At 40.0% G+C, this 22,297-nt stretch overlaps 1 protein-coding gene and 1 long non-coding RNA gene across 3 annotated transcripts in view; one reads left to right on the top strand and one right to left on the bottom strand.

Annotated features, from left to right (window-relative positions):
- PPM1H (protein phosphatase, Mg2+/Mn2+ dependent 1H) overlaps positions 1-11,061 on the top strand; it is an 87,741-nt gene extending 76,680 nt beyond the window's left edge. Inside the window, exons 9-10 of one of the 2 annotated variants that reach the window (XR_014502108.1) lie at positions 3,505-4,488; positions 5,073-11,061. Coding sequence is in view for 1 of the 2 variants with exons in the window: in XM_083399834.1 (XP_083255960.1) it covers positions 3,505-3,656; positions 6,168-6,315 (300 nt within the window). In the remaining variant the exon portion in view is untranslated. The remainder of the gene's footprint in view (positions 1-3,504; positions 4,489-5,072) is intronic. The other variant, XM_083399834.1, reaches the window with a different exon arrangement.
- LOC310658264 lies at positions 18-21,751 on the bottom strand. The gene is made up of 3 exons (XR_014502147.1): positions 21,733-21,751; positions 5,158-11,287; positions 18-1,349 (listed from the first exon to the last, which is right to left on the bottom strand). It is a non-coding gene; the product is annotated as an uncharacterized lncRNA (long non-coding RNA).
- Positions 21,752-22,297: the final 546 nt, after the last annotated feature.

Raw genomic sequence — 22,297 nt, 5'->3', positions numbered from 1 at the left:
TCACACCTTTTTTATGGAAACAGGACAAGGGACCTAAACTATGGCTTTAAAAATCTTTGTAACCTGCTTGTGAAATGTTTAAGTGTCCACATGAAAAATGGCTGCAATGAACACCTTAAATAGGGAACATGGTCGTGGCTTAAGGAAAAGATGGTCAAAGCTCATTCCCCTGTCTAAGAGTACGATTCTATGCATGTTTACTCAAAAGTAAGTCCCTTTGTTCAGTGGGGCTCACTCCCAAGTAAGCGAGTTTAGGATTGCAGCCAAATATGGCTAGAGGAGGTAAGTTAAATTTATAGCTGTCTAGAGGGATTTAGAAAGCCCATAAAACACATTTGACAAACATTAGTATAAAAGTTATAGAACCATAAAGTGGACATTTGGCACTCTGTACTGGAAATTGACTACAGGGCAGGAAACATAGAGGAGCTGTTTGGTGGGTGTCTTATTTTTTAAAAGCGAACCCTAAAAGGGGGGGGGGGGTTAATTGGTGAGTACAGCAGATAATAAAGCTGAGTACCAGACGTTAAAAGTTACATATAAATCATTTGGATTGTATTTCTGTGTTTGTCAGTGAGTTAGATGAGAAGGAAAAATGCAATTAAGAGAGGATTTATTTTATTTAAGTAGCTCTGTTGATCAGTTGTAAAGTAGCCGAGGATTGCTTATGTTGACTGTTTCTCTTGAATTCCATAGTGAAAAATGGGTCATATCAGGAGTGTTGCATGTTGTGCTTTGAACTTGGTGAAGCTTTCAAAACACATTTTCTGTCATTTAGGACATCTTCACATAAAACTCTTAAGCCCAGAATAACTCCCAAGGTAACTGTTTTCCCTGCTTCAGGCCATCACTTTCATAAAATATATGACCATTTCTTAGGGAAGGAGACCCAGAAGAACGACAAGGATTTCAAGGATGAGAATATTTTGTGGCTAGTTGAGTCTGAAGTGATAGGAACATTTTCAACCTGGGTGTAGATTAAAGGAGAGTGTGTTAAGATGGCGCTGCTCTTGTTCCTAGCTGGGTGCTGTACCATAAAGCAAAAAATGAAGAGAGTGCTCAAGACAGGTAGCTATCTTGAATCACCCTCACATACATTATAGGAAAATAGTGATGGAACACACAGTGCAGTGGTTGGGAACTTCCAGCCCATAGGCCTAATTTGGCCCATGAGGCCATTTCCTCCCCACCCCCAATAAAAATACCCCACATGCTCCACAACTGACATGTTGTGGGGGGGTAGGTATTATTGATTCTTCCTTGGTAGCCAGGGCTCAGCTGATTGACAAGGACAAGAAGCCCCTTTGAAGGTGTCCATTTGTGGGAGTAGCTTGGACTCTGGTACCAATCTGCAGTGAAAAGAAAATGTCCATTTTTGCAGGTGTAATGAATCCAGTGAGACCCTTTGCAGGCATGCTCTCAGATCCAATAGGCTGACCGTGTGCCTTCAGAGGGCTTTCATTCAGCATCGGTCAGCTGATGAGCACTGAGAGCAAACTTTGTTTCTCAAATGTGCTACATTTATTCCATCATTAGCTGTCTTAGCTCTCCATCCAGCCCACCCAACCCACACATCATATTTAATTAGGAAGAAATGACTTAGTTGGATATTGGCACTGTGACTGGCACTTCTGAAAAGCTGTGGGATTACAATCACTAAATATGGAAGCTGGCTCTGCCATTCTGGGGTTGGGGAATGTTTATCTAGTTCCTGCCTTTCAACTTGCTGTTTAATTGTTGGCTTTTTTCCTCTGAAAATTAATAAATACATATTTAAAGCAAGCAAACAAGAAAAGGTTAAGTGTTGACATACAGCCTCTGTGTAATTTTGTGTTCATTGTATAGATTTAACTATATTTTTAAAGGCTACGTTGCTATAAACAAGCAGAAGCCACTATATATTCTGTTTGTTCTGATACAGGCTTTAATAGGAGGGAGGTCTAGACCTTTGTTGTATGAAAGAGATGTATTGTGTTTATATTCTTTTAGCTAATGAGAAGTGGGAATGAGCATGGATACTTTGCGCTGTGTTATAGGTCTCTGGTGGTGTAACACTTCGTTGGTGGCTAGAGGGTGTGAGTTATGTTCCTCTGCAGTGGACTTGACAACTTTTGGGTTTTATTTTTGACACTTTGAATTAGGAATGAGCCATAGTGTATCTAGCTCATCAGCTTCTAAGTCCGTAATTGCATCTTCCACCTTAGTAAATGACATATCTCATTTCTTAAAATCCAAGTTTCTCCATTAGTTAAAGGGAATATTGAATGTTTGCACTGGGTTCTAACTACATTAAGAAGTCTAAGTACTCCATATACATTTCCTAATCCTGGATTTCAAAGATTAGCAGAACACAAAGAGAGGATAAATGATTCTCTTCCAGCAATGCCAAGTGTGTTTCCCAACACAACCGTAGAGCACTGACCCTGCCAGCCGTAAGGATAAATCAGCATTCCCAGCCAGGTGTGCTGTTTCCAAATCCTAGTCCAGATAATAACTTCCTTTTGTCAGTTGTCACAAGGTCACTTCAATTCTCTGAAAATACAGCTACTGCTGGAGTAATTAAAGTGCTCTGTTAGTAATTCAGAAGGACTCCTGAAGGTTTTGTTTTCGGACTTCAAGGAGCCAGGTGGTTTGACAATGGGGAGTATGAAGCAGGCAGCTAGAAGACCTGTATCTCTCACAGAAGACATACTTGGAAATACATAAAATGACCTTTATCTTTCTGCTGGTTCAATAAAATCTGTCAGTGCAGCCAAGGAATATATGTTGGATGCCATACTCAGCAGGCTGTAAGTGAACATTTATTTTGTAAAGTTTTTTTATCAGCATGCAGGACTATGAGAAATACTCAGGTATGTGAGTTTTCTGTTAGTTCCATTTCTGACAAAACATTTGAGAATATCCTGAACGTTACATACATAGATCAGCTTCAGGTTGGTTTGTCAGACTAGGGCATGTCACCTTCTCTCAATTGTCATGCAGCTGAACCGTACATGTTTCCCCAGTGTTTTGCCTTTATAGAGGTGGGAGCTTAGTGAAAAGCTGCTGCTGCAGACTAAAATGGACTGGAATTGTCTGTAATGGTATTCCTGCCTGACATGTTTGCAGGCTGAATGCTGCATTAGCACATCCTGCCTTGAACCTTCCAAAGCTTCCAGATCAGCTAGGTCTTTTAAAATAAATAAGATGCCGAGTGATTTCCTGGACTACTTGATGAGGCTCAAAGTATTGACTTAGATGTGACTGTAAAGCGAGAGAAAGCAGTGCTCGGGCATAATGCTGATGCAACTCACCGGAGTCCCCTTCAGAAAGTGGAGTGGTCTGTTCTAAGTAGGTAAAAATCTCCACTTAAATGTGTAGGACTGTACATGTGGCCACATTTGATCTTAAGTGTCAGGGAAACAAGTAGATTTTTTGGGTAGCATACAACATTCATTAGAAGGACACCCACAAAAACAAACCCTTGTTTCTCCTTTACCCAATGGGTTTGTTTTTGTTTTTCAGGTGAGGGTATATGATCTTCTCCAGTATGAGCATGGACCTGATGATGTGTTGATCTTGGCAACAGATGGACTCTGGGATGTACTATTAAATGAAGAAGTGGCAGAAGCAGTCACTAATTTCCTGCCAAACTGTGACCCTGATGACCCCCACAGGTCTGTAATCTCCCTTTTATATTTCCTTAGCAAGGTGCTTTTCAGATTCAGACCACTTGCCAGGAATGTGTTTTGTTGCCTTTGCAGTGCTTCCACTGATCAATATTAGAAGCTTCAGCAGGAACAAATGCACATTCTGAAAAGCTTTATTCCAATTAGGTCCTAAGGAGAATGAGTTGCTTGAAAACTACTTCAGCAGTTTTGTAAAGTTGCCTTGACAGTTGCATTCCAAATTTGCTACATTAGTGAATAAAGCATTCAGTAATGCACTGCTAGAGATATTAATCTCCAAGTTCCTGAAATGCTTTCTCATTTATCTGTTACTAAGAAGGGGCAGCCTCCCTTTTATTCCAGTTACGTATAGTGCGTTTTCCTGTTGCCACTGCTTGCTTTCCTTATGTTTAGCATTGATTTTCATGAATTAATGCTTATTTGGCAGTTAGACTGGTGAGTGGGAGTGGCTGCCGGGACCAGTACATTGGCTCCCAGTATGTTTCCGAGCACAATTCAGAGTGTTGGTACTGACCTTTAATGACCTAAACGGCCATGGTTCTATATACCTGAAGAAGCATTTCCACCCACATCATTTAGACCTAGCATGGAGATCCAGCTCTGAGGGCCTTCTGGTGATTCCTTCACTGCAAGAAGTGAAGTTACAAGGAACCAGGCAAGAAGGCCTTCTCAGTGGTGTCCACCGTATCAAACAGATAAACAACTCTATGGCTTTTAGAAGACATCTGAAGGGAAGTTTTTAATGTTTGATGTTTTTTATTTTCTGCTGGAAGCCAGCCAGAGTGTCTGGGGCAAACCAGTCAGATGGGAGACGCATACAGTATTTTTCGCCCTATAGGATGCACCGGCCCATAGGACGCACCTAGTTTTTTGGGGGGGAAATCAAGGAAAAAAATTTTATCCACCCCCCCCCCCCCCAGGTTTGTGCAGCCATACCCAAGCTAGAAGACGGAGACGGAGCGCTCCGTCTCCCTCTTCTGCCTTCAGGGACAGCCTCTCTAGCCTCCATGGGGCAGCGGCTTGCCCCGCTGTCCCCCGAGGTTGTGGGGCTGGCAGGGGGGAAAAACAAGGTTGCTTCTCCCCCCCCCCCCGCCAGCCTCCAGACCAGGTCAAGGAATAGCGGGGTGGCGGTGCTGTGCCTCCCCGCTGTCCCCCGAGCTTTTGGGCTGCAGGCTGCTGCCCGCAAGCCTTGGCAGTCCACGGGACCTCCCGCCGGGTTTGCAAGACTTGCGGATAGCTTCCTGAAGCCTGGAGAGCGAGAGGGGTCGGTGCGCACCAACCCCTCTCGCTCTCCAGGCTTCAGCGAAAGCCTGCATTCGCCCCATAGGACGCACACACATTTCCCCTTCATTTTTGGAGGGGAAAAAGTGCGTCCTATAGGGCGAAAAATACGGTAAATAATAGCAATAGTAATATAATTCAGTTCAATTCCCCCCCATCTTTTTTAAAAAAAGTATTGTAAAGAATACGAAGATAATATGCTTTTTACCTTGAAATACAGCAGTTCCACCTTAAGTCTTTACAAACTGTGGATCTTAAGTGTCTGATATACATGTATCTGTTTTAATTGCTTTGTCCAGTATTGATGATCCCTAGGTTCTTCTGCTATTGACTGCAAATTTCTACAGGATTTCTCTCAGTTCATTACTGAAAAGGAGAGAATATCCAGCAGACAATAAGAATCTTCCATACATGGTATGGAAGTATAACCAACCCCTGCCCATAAATAGAGTAATGTCAGACATCTTTCTATTAAGACCCATGGCACAAAGAGAAAGGTCTCGATGAGATCCTAGTGCAATTTGGCTTTCTCCATGGCTGATTGCATGTGTTAGAGAAAGAGAAAGAGATCTGATCATGGGTCTCAATCATCTATTAATCATTTTATTTGTATGCCACCTTTCCATAGTTAAAACCATGCTCAAGGCAGCTTACAACATGAAAAAATGTGCGTAATTACAAACATAACAAAAGTAGTCATAAACAATAAATAAAACTCATCAAAAAGTAAACAAATTGAACATTTCCCACATACATCTAAAAAGATATAAAAATAAAGATACTAAAAATATCAACCACAACCCCTCTCCCAACTTATTTCTTAAGAACTTAGAAAACCATCTTCCATCACCGTCAGGCCACTGGTTCCTTTTGCTCACTGTTGTATACGCTGGCAGCAGTTTTCCAGGGAGCCTTTGTATATCCACCCTGGACATGTTTACCTTAAGAACTCCTCCTTGAACATTAGCCATGCTGGTTGAGGCTGATGATGTGCTCTCCAGGTGTTCTGGACAACTGGGTTGGAAAAAGACAGCTCTACAAGCAGAGGGGCTGGCAGGCTTTTCGGTTTTGACTGGTCTGTAAAATAGAAACACAAATCCTGCACTTCAAATCTCATACTTGTGAGAGGATATATGGAATGCTTTCCTTGCCCAGCAAGTAATAAACCTTTACTATTATACGACATCTATAATCTGTGACTATTTCTTCTTCATGCAGGTACACATTATCAGCTCAGGATTTGGTAATGCGAGCCAGAGGAGTGCTGAAAGACAGAGGCTGGAGGATATCCAATGACAGACTGGGCTCAGGAGATGACATTTCTGTCTTCGTCATTCCTTTGATACATGGAAACAGAATCTTGTAAAACAAACACAAATGCTGGTAATAGGAAAGGTGTTGTTTTTTTACAGTAAGAACCTCTGGAAAAGGCAGGCTATCAAGAAAAGAGATCAAGTTTAACTTAAAAATTATGTTCTAAGCTTGGTTAGACTGGGATATTTCTACATGAAACATAGAGGCTGAATTGCAATGATTTAAAGGCATCTCCTAGAAACTGCAGCTTCCCTGTGGGGTTTTGTTTTTTGTGTGCGTGCATATCAGGACCAGGACTTTAATGCTGCTAGTATATTAGTGATTTATTTTCAATGTCCCTCCTGGTGAGGACCCTAGTGTAACCTGATAGAATATTTTTCTTTCCCAGTTTAATGTAGCCAGAAATAACACATGAGATGCAGATTGGGAAAGCAATTAAAATTGGTAATGTAGCCCATTTCCCCCATTATTAATTGACTGGCTAACTTTGCTTTTGAGCAAATTTAAGCTATAAGTTACTAAGGTGAACAAAACCTAACACGGCAGTTAATTATTTTTTTGTTCAAATCTTGTTAATGTTTCAGTGGATAATTTCAAAAAGATGAGTTTTATTTATGTCAGTAAATCAAGCTTTTCCTCTTGTACACCATCATAAATATTTTGGAACCTTACAGTACCCTTTAGATGGTGAAGCCAACCTTTTCTCTCTACAAGGACTAATCTACACATCCTGTTAGCACAGGATGAGAATAGGGAAAGCTGTTTGGCTGGAAAATGTGTTCCTTATTGTCAAGATTTTGTATTTATAACTGATGTAGCAGACTGGGAGAATTCTTGATTTAGAAAGATTTCCCCAGAAATCACCATTTCTTTGGCACCACACGTTTTCATTCATTGAATGCTTCTGTCTCCTCTAATTTATATCCTGTTGAAAGGATCATTATATACGTACTGTTTAATTTATTGTACTTGGTAATTTGTCTTCTGATTTCTCTCTTATTAACTATGTAAGGCTGGTATGTTTCAGAAGTCTCCTCCAGAACAGTAGCTTTTCATCTTTTTTCCTGCTATGCCCTTTCAGCATCAGTTTCGTTTATTGCTTCTCTGATATTGCAAGGGCCAGTATACATTGCTAGTAGACATTGCTTGACATTGTTAATCCAAAAGGTGGAGGGAGGAGCCATTGCCGAGAGATAAGACTCATCAGCTTGTTTGACATTCTGTACCTAGGCTTTCGAATATTAACATAGCAACAGAATAGAAACTTAAGGATTTACATTTACCTGTACAGCCACACATTTTATGTATTCTAGGATGAGAATGAGTCATCCCAATTATCATCATTCGTATTGTTACAGGTGACTCAAAATTTAGTTCTCAGGTATTATCTCCCTGGCCAAGAACTAAAGAAACATATCCTTGTGGTTTTTTAAAAAACAGTTTTAGGTAGCTGAGAGCAAATGAGTGGACAGTGATTGTGGGCAGTTGATGAGCCATCTCAGAAATGTTAGGGGTTTTTTTGAAGCTACCAACATAGCAAGAGTATGGTACCACATGTTCCCATAAGTCTTTTCTGTGTTTATATCCCCACCCCCCAAAAAACACTCTTAATAGAATTAGCCTGGACATAATTATTTGCTTAAACAATATATTGTACATATCTGTTGGAGTAGGCATTTTATTAATGCTACTATAGTCAACTCTGCATTCCACCCTTGCACCAGATGTGAAGTTGTTTCAATATGCTGCTGCAGCAGCAAATGAAGTTTCAATCTGCAACTGAATAGTTCAGAAAAGTGTTAATTCTGACATGAAGTAAATCTTGCAATAATGTTTTTCTGATACCATAAAATCTAAAATTTCATGAAAAGTAGATTTTCATAATGCGGTCTGTTTTCATAAATCAGCAATACTTCTCAAATTTATTCTCAATAAAGTACCTCGTTTTTCCAATCATATATGTTCAGATTAGCAGGTCACATTTTGCCTAAAAAACTGATAGTGTAGCCCTTCCACACAGCCTCCCTGTTTTTTCAGTTCAGGCAATATCATTTTTCTGGGTCATCAGGTCATCATTTGTTTTCAATCCCATAATGACAGACATTATTTGGCAGCAAACATTTCATTTGTGCAATATTACTATTAATGTAACAACACTTTCTAACACAATATATACACCCTGGGTAAGATTTACAGGTATTACTGTCTTCATTCTGTTTGTATACTTTTGCACAGAACTTGAACACATTTTCCATTTCCAGTGCCATATGTGAAAAGAACGTATTTAGTGGCAAACAATCCCATTGGAACAACCAAAATAAAAGGACTTTTGCCCAGTGCAGGAAAACTTTAAACTGGATTTTCATTTTGACTCATAAGAACACACTACATATGATATAACCTAGGTTGCAGCTCCAGAAAACATCTGTACATCAAACTGGTTCAGAATGACCAGTAGTTCTGAGTGCATCCAATTCTTCCTAGAATAGTATCTAGACTGCTACAGTTTATCATGTCATGAAAAAATATTTTTGAAACATTAATTTTCAGTGTTGCACTCTATGATACTTCATCCAGATTTGGTGATACAATTTCAAATGCTGCTTAATTTGAATAGTATGAGATAGATAGATAGATATCTCAGTAGTAACATCATTAAGAGTGATCCTGGAAATGCCCACTTTGTTTTTCAAAGAGGTAGCAGTGAAACGCTTAAAGTAGCAACAAAAACAAACTCTTGCTGTTGTTCAGACGTACTTTTAGGACTGAATCAATAACCCAAATTGCACCATCCCTTTCAAAGGCTTTGCTTAAGTAATCCTGTATTTGCTACCGAGCAATTCCCAGAGAGACCAAAGCTAAACTCTGGATTGTTAAATAAAATTTGAGTTTAATTCAAACTAAACAAACTCTTTTGAATTCATTTAGAAATTAAGCCAACTTAATCTGAACTTTTACTTGCCCCCATCTCTATAAGATACTCAGTAATGGTTTTCACCAACTTAGAGCTGTATAGAACATCTAGATGAATATATTTTATGAGAGCCAGTAGACAGGATTCAGACAGAAGTGAGTGGCAACCCCTACCCCCCCTTAAAAGCCTCCTCCCACTACTGGAAACCCTCCAGACTGACATCCTATAAACTTTAAGGCTACTTTTGGAACTGTTGCTTTGCTCCTGTGGGTAAGCAAAAGTGTTTTCTGCTCATGCATTCAAGTGAGGGATGGGTCTTGCCCGATGCGCTTTATTATTGGGCTGCAGCATAGAACATTTGCCAAGCCTAGCTGAGAGCTATGCAAACTGGAAGCAAAATTCCATTCACTTCAATATCTGATTTCCAGGTGTGTAGTAATACTGTTTTTTGTTTTTAAAAAGAAATTGCAATATGGAATTTAGTATTGTCTAGAAATAATTCACTCTGCTGCTGCTGCGTCAACAGTTTTATAACCCAAGACGAGGTTGAAAAACATGCTTAAAAGTAAACCAGTTACATATCTCTTAAAGGTGAAAGGTTACTGGAAATTAAGGCTATAGCTTGGGAAAGTGGTGGGTTGGAAAATCGTCACTGGGTCATCATCTATTTCAACAGTGTTGGTAAGAGTGCTGGAAATTATTAGAATAACTTGCCTAAAGAAAATGGGGAAAACTCAGACTTTCATACCAACTATCTCACCTAGGCCAGAACTGGAAGAGCTTTTAGGCAAATAAAAATTGAGATAAGACTCACTTGTCTTATGGAGCTGCTACAGCCACATAATCAATGTTTGCTATCTGATTGTAAATATTCAATAATAACATTGTCCAAATTTGCAAATCAGCACTACAGAAATTGCCCGAGACACATTTTATTAGATTGCTTAGCTTATCTACTCTTTCCTTCTCCCCTGATTTTAAAACATTCTAGAACAACCTCCTGATTCTGTCTGCCTTTTCCAGTTCATACAGTACAAGGGAAATTCCCCTTTACAGTAAATATCTGACAGCTGTAACTCAAAATGTCTAACTTCTTCCTAATCAGAATTTACCAAAATTATTCTATTTTTATCAAATAATCAAAGAGTTGTTTTTCAGTACTTGCCCAATGTCCATAAAGAGAGCTGTATTGTCAGTTTTAAAACTAGCAGTCCGGGATACTTGTTCAATAAGAACATTCTTCAAGGTACTTCGCTAAGTGACATGTTGAAATAAAATATTTTGTAGGTTGTTGCTTGAACTTTACAGGTACTTGTCTTTCATACAGCACAATCCTACTAAATTTCTTTTAATCCTTTGCCCTTTGCTTAATGCACTCTTGCAGTTTTGTTTCTTATGTTGTGACTTATGTGAAAATTGCACACTTGTAATTTTTCTTTCCTGTCGTATGAAGATGACATAGACAGTGGCCAAATACCTCTTCAATCATTCTGCCAAATTCTACCTACATTATACTTGAAGGAGGCTTCTCCCTGTCAACCTCCACTTTACTTTGATGTTCCATTGTATTTCAGTTTAATTTTGCCATTTTCTTCCTTTATTGGCACAGTGACTGTAAGCAAGGAATGTACTATATTCTGGGCTCAGCATTCCAAACAATGAAGAGAGTCTTCTGGATAAAAATTGTTTGGATCAATGTACTTAAGCGTGGTGACTGTGAAATGTCAAAACTTTTTTGTAACCCGAGAACAAAAATGTTTAGTAAAGGGATATATTTTATGTGTTTTGAAACTTTTAAGTGCAATGAAATAAGGAAGCTGGAAAATGTATGCACAACAAAGTTTTGAAATGATATTGTAAAAAATAAATAAATATAAAAACTTATTTTGGGTAGTATTGCTGTGAGCTTCTTTTCTGGGGCATATAGCTGGTGAATGCTGTCAGTGAAAATATGATACAGTCTACAATTCCCCATCCTTCAGCTTTCTTTTGAGCTGTCTCAGCCAAACTATAGTTGCATAGCTACATACTGCACCTTTTTTTTAAATTTATCCATTTGTTAAGTTCTCTTGCAGTGCATGTTCAAGCACTCAGCTATCAATTCTGTTTGCTGAAAGAACAAATGGGGAATAAGCAGAGAAGAAAATTGATGTAAGTAAAATCACCTAACTGAATTCCAGAGCAAATGCCCAGTTGGTTGTTACAGATTTTTGTATGGTTTGGGTCAGTGGAGTGCTGCTTGTAAAATTCCAAAGAAGCACATAATGAGTGAACAGCTGTTGTTTCTACATATGGACAAAATTACTTTTAAAAAGTTTGTACTCTGTTACTGTCAAGTGAATAATATGTCAACTAGCACTTTATGTTTTTATAGTATTTTAATTGCTTTTCAGTAATTAGTCAGAAGTTAGAAGATAAATGCTTGCTTAATAATAAAACTTGGAGAAAGCTGTAATGCACATTTCTGAAGTTTGGCTGGTGACTGAAACTCCATACACAGCTAGCTACGAATTCTGTTCTGCAAGTGTATTATAAATACTGGCAGATATCAGGGAGAGCTTTAAAGGGATTCTGTGTTTCTAAATAATTGAAAGGATACTAAAAATGGTTTAGACACATCAAACAATACCAAGAAGCTTAAAAACTTTAGTTTTGTATAATGCTGAGACAACAAAGGGAAGTGGGAATATTTTAGCTCCATGTGCAAGGCTTAAAGCTGATGAGGAAGGGGTGGCTTAGCTACAAGGGAGAGGGGTGAGAGAAAAAGATAACAGCAAAGGGTTAGTCCGTGCTCTCCTTTCCAGTGTGTATAGTAACAGGGGCTTCAGCAGGGCCCTCTTATAACTTTCACTCAGATAAACAGTGATTTGCCTGTGCAGTGAAGTGAGCAGATGGATTGTATAATAAGGGGAAAGCTCTGCTAAGCTTGGTTGATGGTCCAAGCTGGAGGGGGGGATGACTAACTATAGCCCGTGGAAGAATCAAGGTGAGATGTATAATGTATGATGGAGTTTCTCCGTATCGGAGGCTTTGCTGGGGCCAGATAGAAATTTCCAAAGGTTAGATTTACCCTTGTTACCTATCCATAAACATTCTGTTTCAGGAGAATCCACCATTGATTACAGAATCACATTGCAGGTTGTCTGAGTTTATTTTAAAAGCAGTTTCTTGAGCATGGCAACCATAGTTCTTTCTCTTTCTTTTAAAAATAATATTATAACCCACAGAGCCCTGTTTCCTATGAAGGCATTGGTTGTATAGGATAAATATTTCTCTTTCATATTGTTTGTACTTGCAAATATCCATGCAAGTTGGCAAATATTTCATAATAGGCACTACTGTTTGTTTTGAGCATTAGTTCCTAGTTAGTAAATTCCTAACGTGTATGTGACAATAAAAAAATATGGTATGTAAAATGCATTACTCCCCAGCCTTTTCTAGCAATTGTGCTATCAGCATAGCTTGCCAGACAAAATGGCACCCCGCCCTGCAATCTTCCCCTGGGGTGTTGTTCTCTTGACCCCTGCCCCCACCCAACTTAGAGGAGGGAAAGCCCAGTTGTTCTATCATAAAGGTAAAGGACCCCTGGACGGTTAAGTCCAGTCAAAGGCGACTATGGGATTGCAGTGCTCATCTTGCTTTCAGGCCAAGGGAGCCGGCGTTTGTCCACAGACAGCTTTCCAGGTCATGTGGCCAGCATGACTAAACCGCTTCTGGCGCAATGGAACACTGTGACAGAAACCAGAGCACATGGAAATGCTGTTTACCTTCCTGCCGCAGCAGTACCTATTTATCTACTTGCACTGGTACGCTTTCGAACTGCCAAGTTGGCAGGAGCTGGGACAGAGCAATGGAAGCTCACGCTGTTGTGGGAATTCGAGCTGCCAACCTTCTGAGCAGCTATCTTAAATTGTATGGGCTTATGCTAGCAGGACTTGTTACTTGATTCCAGACCTAAGGCCTTAATGAGATAGACCTATGGGTAGTAGTTAACACTGCACAGCAGAATTCCATTTGTGCACTAGGGTTTCCCCTTCCTCTCTTCCCATGTGCCCCCAAATCTGCTCCAGAGGACCCTTCAACCCTCTGGTGCAGATGTTGAGGATGCATGGGGAACCACATGGAGAAGGGGAAAGTCAATTCATGCAAGTGGAAAGTCTCTTGCTTGAGCAGAACAGCAGAGTTGTATACAACTCATTGCTTCTCAATTGTTTCAAATGGGAGCCATTTGTAAACTTAGCCTTCCAGGGACCAACTATAAACTAACTTCACTTTTCAAGTTCTACTTTCAACCTCCATAACAAAGTGTAAAAATATTATATCAGTAGTCGGCACCAATCAAGTATACACTTCATTTTAAGCTCAATATAGGAACATACAGGCAGAATACATTTGAATAGAACTGAAGTATGACAAAGGGAGAAACAAGTGAGCCTATCTCATAAAAAGGCCTCATGACCCTAATGGTTTATTGTTGGCCTGGAGAAAGGCAGCTTGGGAAGGGGGGGGCAGTCACTGCTACCCCTCCAGGAAAAATTGGCATTGCAGTTTATGGAACAGAGGTCTATTGTTCTCATTTTCTCTGCTCACTTCCTCAAAACATCCAAGTAAAAATGAAATTGTCCAACCTTTTGCAGTTATCAGGTGGGGCCATGGCAGCACATAACATGATGCTATCCCATCATATGTTGTGCTGGTTTAGATGCTATGAGGAAGAGACACATGGAGTGGCAGCAGCTATTTGGCTCTAGCTAAATCCTAATATGGTTACTCTTCCAGACCTTTTCAATATATTTCTAATTTTACTGTGCGACCAGAAAATGAAGAGCCACAACTTTGCTTTCTAAAGCATAATACTGCTTTTTATACTTGGTCCATGAATTTCTTAGTAACTATCTCCATTTAAAAGACATTTTAAGGATGTTCCTTGTGCATTACCTTTTGTTGCTCACATGAAGTTTGAAATAGAAACCTGCGTGTGCATTTTCCTATTGCAAAATAGGCAGCAATTTTAAAGCAAGAAAAATGGCATGAGTGGCACCACCATTCTATTTCAAAATAATTTCTAATAATAATTAAGGGTAATTACATATTAGCAAAGCAATGACTTGTTTCAAAATCAGTGGCACAGTTGATTTTTTTTTGGAGAGCTCAATTGCCCAGGCCTGCCTTATCCCTTTGTCCCCCACTATCTTGTTCAATAATCATTCTTCTTCATGCAAATGTAGATGGAGTGAACAGGGAAAGGTTAAAATGGAAGCAGGCTATCTTTCATCAACATTGTAATTTTACTGCTTGGCTTGGTGCCAAATACTCGCTGCAGTCACTAGCTGCCATTCCAACATGAGTGAAAGGATCTTTAATAAGAGTGTAAATAAAAGCCAGGCTGAGAAATGAGTTTTCCATCCCAGCAATCACTGGCCTAACCTCTGCCGTAAATAGTCTTTCAGAGCAGCACAGATGGAATACCTGCACCTGGGGATCAAGGCAATCTCTGAGCAGTGCAATTTAAGCAGCTGGGTACAATCGAAACATGAATTAGCTGGGATAGGCTGAAGAATTCCATTTTATATATATTATGTAGAAACAAATAGTTCACTATAAATTTCCCTTTCACAATGGAGTTGCTTTTTTAAAGCCATTTCTCTCTTGGAAGGGGCAGATGACTACAGCTGTTGAATTAATTAAACCATGAGAATTTCTCATAAGATGGTATAACAATAGGTATTTAATTTATGATTATTGATTCAATAGTGTGAAAGTGATTTATCTGATCACAGCAGAGGTAGCAACGGCACCACAAGAACGATAGGTCATTCTAGGTTTATGTGTCTGAGTGGCTTTATTGATTCTGAACTACTGAGTCAGATGTACTTGGCACCTGAACCCTCAATACTTTTTGAAAGCCCTTTATACCACCATTGGTAACAATTTATTGTACTGATCAAGTGTTGCTCTGTAGTGGAGTGACAGCAAATGTATGTCAGAACTAGTAACATTTTGTTGTTGTTGCTCAGTAGATCAGTCTTTTAAAAAACAAAATCATGTGCTATTAAAGCCCCATGACATTTTACTGCTTGTTAAAAGGAGACAGCATTACGCAAACTGTGCTAGGATCTATATTATATTGGAATATAGCTAAAGATATAGCTGAAACGTTTTGGCACATGACAAAATCTCAAGCTGCATGACTTGGTACCAATGTGAACAGTGGGCATTATGCTATGAGTATTAAAGTGGCATGCCTACATAGCAATAAATAGCAATAAATAGGCATACAAAGATGACAATATGGACCAGCACAACCATGTTCATTGGACCAGTTTAAAAATGGCAAGTTACATTACATTTACATTAAAAATGTAAATATTTCTTTCAATTAAGTTGCTATTTAGTAATGGTGCATCAATGCACAATCACATTCTCTTCCTTAATCTTCTTAGATTTTATTCTAGTCTAAAGAATGGTTTACTTTTATTTGTATAAAGGCTTTTTATTTTTATGCACATGCATAACATTTAAGACTATTGATACAGGAACAAATGAATGACCCTGCTTCCTTTCTTATGGCCTCTATGCATACACAGGAAGAATGAGTGTAACAGCATATGAAATCGTCACATTCCATTCTTTTATCTTCTATACAACTATGTCACAGCACAACTCATGGAATAACCTTCCATAAACACCAATGTGTTACAGACTCTGGTTCATAAACTAATATTTGCCTCCTATCAAATTGCAGCCAAAAGGCATTGCAATCTGCACTCCACTTGGATGAAGATGTGTTGTACAAAAGGCAAACAATGACTGCACCAATCTCTCTTAGAAGAGGAGTTGGATAATAAATTTATCTTCCCTTCCCTTAATATATAAACATTAAAAACAATTCAGCTCTAGCCATGGGTAACAAGTTGTATATAATTATTAGTTGTGCCAAACATTTATAAGCAATCTTTGTACATTAAAAGGTGTCTCCAGAAAAATTAAATAGATCTTAAGTGAACCCAGTACTGCACATCTGCACCCACATAAGCAACTTGAGCAGAAGGGTGTTTCTGCCAAGGAGCCAAATCTAGCTAGGAGGATACCAAGAATGAGCACTTGTAAGAGTTTATTAAGTGGCACAACTCTCATGCCTCCATGGCAGAGGTTTTCAATCTTTTTGAGTCCATGGCTTATGGACTTACATTATTTCTACAGCACCCCTGTGGGAATCAGGATTCCAGTTATGTCACCCCTTGCCTGCAGAGCTGGTAGCCTCAACATTTTTCAAACACCCTCCCTCAGCCTCATCTCCTCTCCCCTCTCCTTAGGAGTCGTCTGGGCAGCCACAGGCCCTGTTCTCTGAACTGCCCCACCCCCACCCCAGAGAGGTGCCTCCTCACACTGCCCACAAGGGCCTGCCTGGGAAGCACCCCCTGGCCAGCCCCAGAGGCACCATTCGCCTGGAGAGCTTGTAGCCAGGGCTGCTGCAACAAACAGCCCTGCAAGCCTTTAGGAGGCAGAGACGTACGGCGGGGGGGGGGGGGGGCAGAGGGAGAGAAAGAAAGAGGGAGAGGCCAGTGTGTGCGTGTGCATGGTGAGGGTGCTGTTTACATGCATGTCCCTAACCCCATCCACTTTTGAGCATTCACATATTCAGGCATTATGAATTTACAACTCCCAACATTAAATTAAGGAAACCCTACAAATTAACCCACATTGTTTCATGAGCTATTAATACAGAAATGGGAAACTTGTAGTATGCCTGTTGTTGGACTCAAATTTACACCAGGCCCAGCCAGCATGAACAAGTCAGGGATGATGGGAATTATAGTCTATCATCTGGAGGGCCTTCGATAATTCATATTTGCATCAATGTATCATAGCATCTAGGGAACTCCTTCTAGTCACCCTAGCTTGAGATTAGATGGGCGACCAGGGGGAGGACCTTTCCTGTTCTGGCACTCCCTCTCCAGGTATTTGGCAATTCCACACCATATAGTCAACACATATGCAATACACGACTTTTCCAAAAAAATCCTGGAAGCTAGTTTAAGGGTGCTAAGAATTTTTAGCTCTGTGAGGGGTGAACTACAGGTCCCGGATTCTTTGGGGGAAATCATATACTTCAAATGTATGGCATGATCCCGCCCATTATTTGCCTGCCATAACCACAGCTAGCTTTCAGGGACTTGGCCAAGACTAGCTCTTTCTACCAAGTATTGAAGAAGTAGATTTACTTCATTGTTCTCTGTGGTTGAGGTTATTTTAAATCTTGTATTATATTTAATTTATTATTATAGTTTTATTTTGTAGTAAGCACTTTCTTAACAAGTTACAGGAAGGTGAAGTATACAAAATCAAATAACTGCATCCAACTTTTTAGCCCCACTGACAATTTTGAAGAAATGCCAACAAAACACCTGAAAGAGACATCCCAGAACACTAATGAATATTCAAATATTCAAGCATTCTTTCCCCATTCATGAGATGGAATAATCTGATGAATGTATTATGCAGCATTTCTGAATAGTTTGGCTTCATGGTAAACTCTGTGATGAAAGGCAGGCAGGATATGATATACTTTAATAAATGGGTAGACTCACTATACTAGTTAAATCTATGTCTACAATCAGTATTTTCCCCAAGTACTCAAAACTTTGCTCTCAAGCCATGCAGATTTCATAAATTGCAAGTTACTAAAACCACTTGGAATAGTGTAGGGAAATGTAACATTTAACAGCACCTTCAGCACCAATTATGTTCTTAACTACACCTACATGTAATAGCTGCTCACTTTAAACCCATCCTGTGCAAGAGTTCTACTAGCCCATCCCACTTTCCTAAAATGCCCTCTAAAATAATAAGCCTGAAGGGAATGGAAGGCAATTTTAGTACAATAGCTTGAATATAGGTTTAGTTAGTAGAAATTTTGTTCATGGAAGTGGTTCCCAACTTAGTAGTGAGAAAAGTGTACCCAAGTCCTGTAGGCCTATAGGGCTATTTTTAAGGTCAGTCTGTGTCTTCCTTTTTCAACATATTTCTCATACCCTGACAGAGTGGCACGGAAAGAAGTAGCTTCTGCAAGAGTTCACAGAACAGGACTAATACATTTTCTCATCCTTCTCAGTTCTTTGGATTTAAGCCCTTATTTCTGCTTCAAGAAGATCAATGTAATACTGAATTCAGCCCCAGGCATTAATGCCTTATCTACTGATACCAATGAAATACAACTGCAAATACCCGAAAAGGTTATTTATAGGCAAAACTCACAAGAAAAGCTCCCATTCAATTCATTTAATGAATTTTAAATTGTGTCTAGTTCCATGCAGTTATGTTGCTTTTGTGCATATACCTTTAAAAGGCAGTGCCAGCTGTATAACTGCTAGGATTAAATTATAATGCTGTCTTGCTAGTGGAAGGGGTCATATTAGAATGATGGTCACTAGTCTGAAAAACAGAAGAGCAACTGATGACTTACCTATGGGAAAGATATCTACTTAAGAGCAAAACATAAATTGCTCCAATCGTTCAATGCTTTGTAAATTGCAGAACTAATTATATTCTTCCCAGCCCTGGAACTAGGGAGGGGAAGAAAATCGTACTCAGTATATATCTACCTGTGTATGCACACATACAGAGAAGAGATACTTGCAACCCACAAACTGCTTTTACAGTGAATTCTACCCTATTTTTTGTATACTACACTAATGGAATAAATCTTGTTGAGAAGCGGAGCATTTTGCCAAATTCACCAGCAGCTAAAATGAAAACATCACTCCTAAAGCTATGTAAAGTTCATGAAGGGTTGCACTCAGAGAAATTAATGGACACAACGAACTTAGGTCAGAAATTCCAGTGGGTCTGCTCTGAGTAGAACTTAGTTGGATACAACCAAAGTTCTCTCTTACTTGGTGTAGGAGTCTGCAGTAAAGACCCACATCCAATTATGTGGTTCAAACTGCATTACAAAGACAGTTTGAACTTGGATGAGTAAATGTTCATCATAGTTCCCTGTTGTGTGCAAAAATCTGATTGGTTTCCTAACTGATGATGCTGAAACCCTTAAAATTTAAAAAGCAATTTCATCCTGACCTCACGCTATGATTTACAAGGAATTTTTTGCACATTTTCAAAAATCCTATATTCACTCCCCATTCTTATGGGATACTTGATTCCAACAATACTACTGAGAGGATGAATATAGTCAGAATTTTTTTCCTGATGTTTCATAAAATTATTCAATGTAGAAATGTTTGTGTTCGATGAATCTTTAAAAAAATTAATCATAAAGTTTCCTTGTGTATCCTGAAAGTACTTTTTAAGTGTTCTAGATCCAAGTTTAAGATACATCTTTTAGATAAAAGTGAAAAATGACACGTTTGCCACAAAGACTACATTTTCCCATTTCTGCTCTAACTGGTGTCCTCAATTTATTTTTTCATCTTATCTTCTTTAAACAGGCCACCCTACCTTACAGCTTTCTAAGTTTCAGGTGTTTTTTTAAGCAAAGAAACTCACTGGAGCTCAGCATACAGCACCAAAGATATTAAAGATAAATGTGTTTTATTATATAAGCTTTTCAAATTAACTTATTCCTATCTTTTCATGATTTAGCCATACAAAGTTTGAAAAAAATAAGAAATCCAACACCTAACTAATAAAGCATACAACACAGAGAGGATGTTGCTCACAATACTAAGTACTGAACAACGAACCTTTACAAGTAAAGAACCTATTGTTTTCCAATCTATAGCTCAGTATATTCATTTCAGCAAGGGCAAACACAAGGGCTTTTATATAGTGATCATACTAGTTTGTGTTTCATACTAGTATTAAAAAGCCTTTAAGATATTTTACCCACAGTTCTTTCGCCAATTATTTTTAATTCTGTCATCTAATACTAGTGGAATTTGGGTAAATTGAGTTATATCCAACATGAATCATACTCAAAAGTAGGTCCTCTGAAATCAATGGGCTGAAGTCCATTGATTTTAATGAATCTACTCTGAGCAGGACTAATGCTGGATGTCACTATTTCACTTTACTTTTTATCCTAAGGTTTTAAAATATGGAGATATTAGAATTCATGAAATATTAGGTGCTTCTAAACTTAATTAAATATTAGTTAAATGATACACTGGAGGGAAAACAAACTAGTTAGACAGCTATGCACTTACCTGGTAATGTCCCATTATAAATGGGACTCTTGAGTAGACATGTGTAGATTTGCACTGTTAATTTTAAAGTTGAAGACTATAGCATCTGTCATTAGGAAGGCATGTGACATTATGTATTATTCTTACAAAAGATTAGGTACTGATATCATTGTCTTATTTAATGCAACTACTGTTTTTTAGTATTTTAATATGCAGTGCAGAATAAATGCACAGTCGTTAAAATTTATGAAAACCTCATAAATGGTGTTTTATTGATGTCATTTCCATAACCAGAATTCAAACAGTAATTGCCACTCACAATATCCCAAACTCATCAGCTCAGCAACACAATCTAAACATATGTCCTTGCTGGTGTAATACAAGTATCAAAATTTCACTATAAATATGTAAATGCCCATCTAAAGATTTAAAGAAATTTGTCGTATGAAATGCTGTCTATTCAGCACATGCAAGTTGTACAATAAATTTTAGCTTTCCACGGATATGTAATAGATAACAAACAGGCATTTTCTTTAACCAAACTAATAATCTGAATAGAACAGTATCTGCCAGGACGCCACTAAGGAATACAACATGCAAAACTGACGTAAATACTGTGCATTTCAAAATTCAGACATTTCCTGAGAAAATAAAAAACTGGAAAATGCAACATATCAGTTGTGCGAAGCCAAGCTCTGCAAAGCCATATACTGAGAGGCATTAAACACACACAGAGAAACGGCAAAGGCAAGCTTGGTTCTGTTGCCACCCCTCCTTCCGTATGCAAGTAATCCCTGGGAAAACAAAGGGGATTCCCATTGTCATTGTCTTCATCTGCAGCTGATCATCACCAGCACTAGCAAGGCAGTAGCTTGCGCAGTTATCTCCACAGCGGGCAATGTCACAACCCGACCAACAGCACAAACTACTACCTCAGCCAGGGCCATGGTGCTCCCGACCCCATCCTGGAAGGAGAGAAGAAAGGCGGGCATGTTCCACCCACAATAAAATGAAGAGCCCAGAGAGAGAGAGAAAGGAAGGAGCCATGGCAAAAGGGTTCGGGCTCTTTCTGACGGTCCTCTTGTCTCCTTTATCTGCAGCAGACATCAGCCAGACTCCCTTCTTTGCGAAGGGCAGGAGGAAACCCCGCCCAGAGCGCGCATTACAACAACGCCGCCGCCGCCGCCACCCCCCACCTACCCCGCCGCAGCCGCCGCTCTGCCCTTTTCCTTGCATGACCTGAAACTGACGCGAGGGAGTCTCGTTTATTAGGTACATTACAGGCCACAGCTGGTGCAGTCCCTAGGAGCTTAATTGTCAATCGGCGCGAGAAGGAAAAGCGAAGGCGCGGGAGGGGAGGAGGAACAAAACTGAGGAGAAAATTCGCGCTCCCATATTCCCTGACACTCACTCGCCTTCGCCTCAGCTTTAGGGCATCGTTCCGCGGCGGAGAGAGAACACCCTCCCCCCTCAAAATTCGAACATGACCGTTGCAAGCTTCTCCCCCCCCCCCACCAACCGCCCGAGCGCGCGCGCGCCGCCCCCCCCCCCCGAGGAAATAAAAGGCGGTGAGGCGCTTTACGAGGCGCCATTCCTGGCGGCTGAGGGCACACGATGGCGCTTGCCGCCTCACGCGCCGCCGCCGCCAAGCGGATAGACGAAGGCGGGAGAGGAGAAAGGAAGAACACGGGTTTTTTTCGGTCCCTTCCTTTAAGGGCAGAAGTTAAATTCTGCTCCTCTGACGGCGGCGAAAGCATCTTCCTCTTCGTGCCGCCTTCCCCACCCCCCGCGCTGTATCGCAGTGAAAGACGCCGCCGCCGCCGCGCTCCCGCCCTTTCCGAGGCTCCGCCGATTTCCCTTTCTCCGGAAGGATGAGAAAAGCCCCCCCACTTCCCTCCGCCTATTGCTCGCCTCCCTCTTGGCGCGCCCGGCCACCCAAACGATAGAGATGGGGGGAAAGGGGGGGGGAGCCCGAG

The sequence above is a fragment of the Podarcis tiliguerta genome, assembly GCF_965153285.1.
Source record: "Podarcis tiliguerta genome assembly, chromosome: 10".
NCBI classification, from domain to species: domain Eukaryota; kingdom Metazoa; phylum Chordata; class Lepidosauria; order Squamata; family Lacertidae; genus Podarcis; species Podarcis tiliguerta.
The sequence above is the reverse complement of the archived record's forward strand: the minus strand, read 5'-3'. Positions and strand labels throughout refer to the sequence as shown.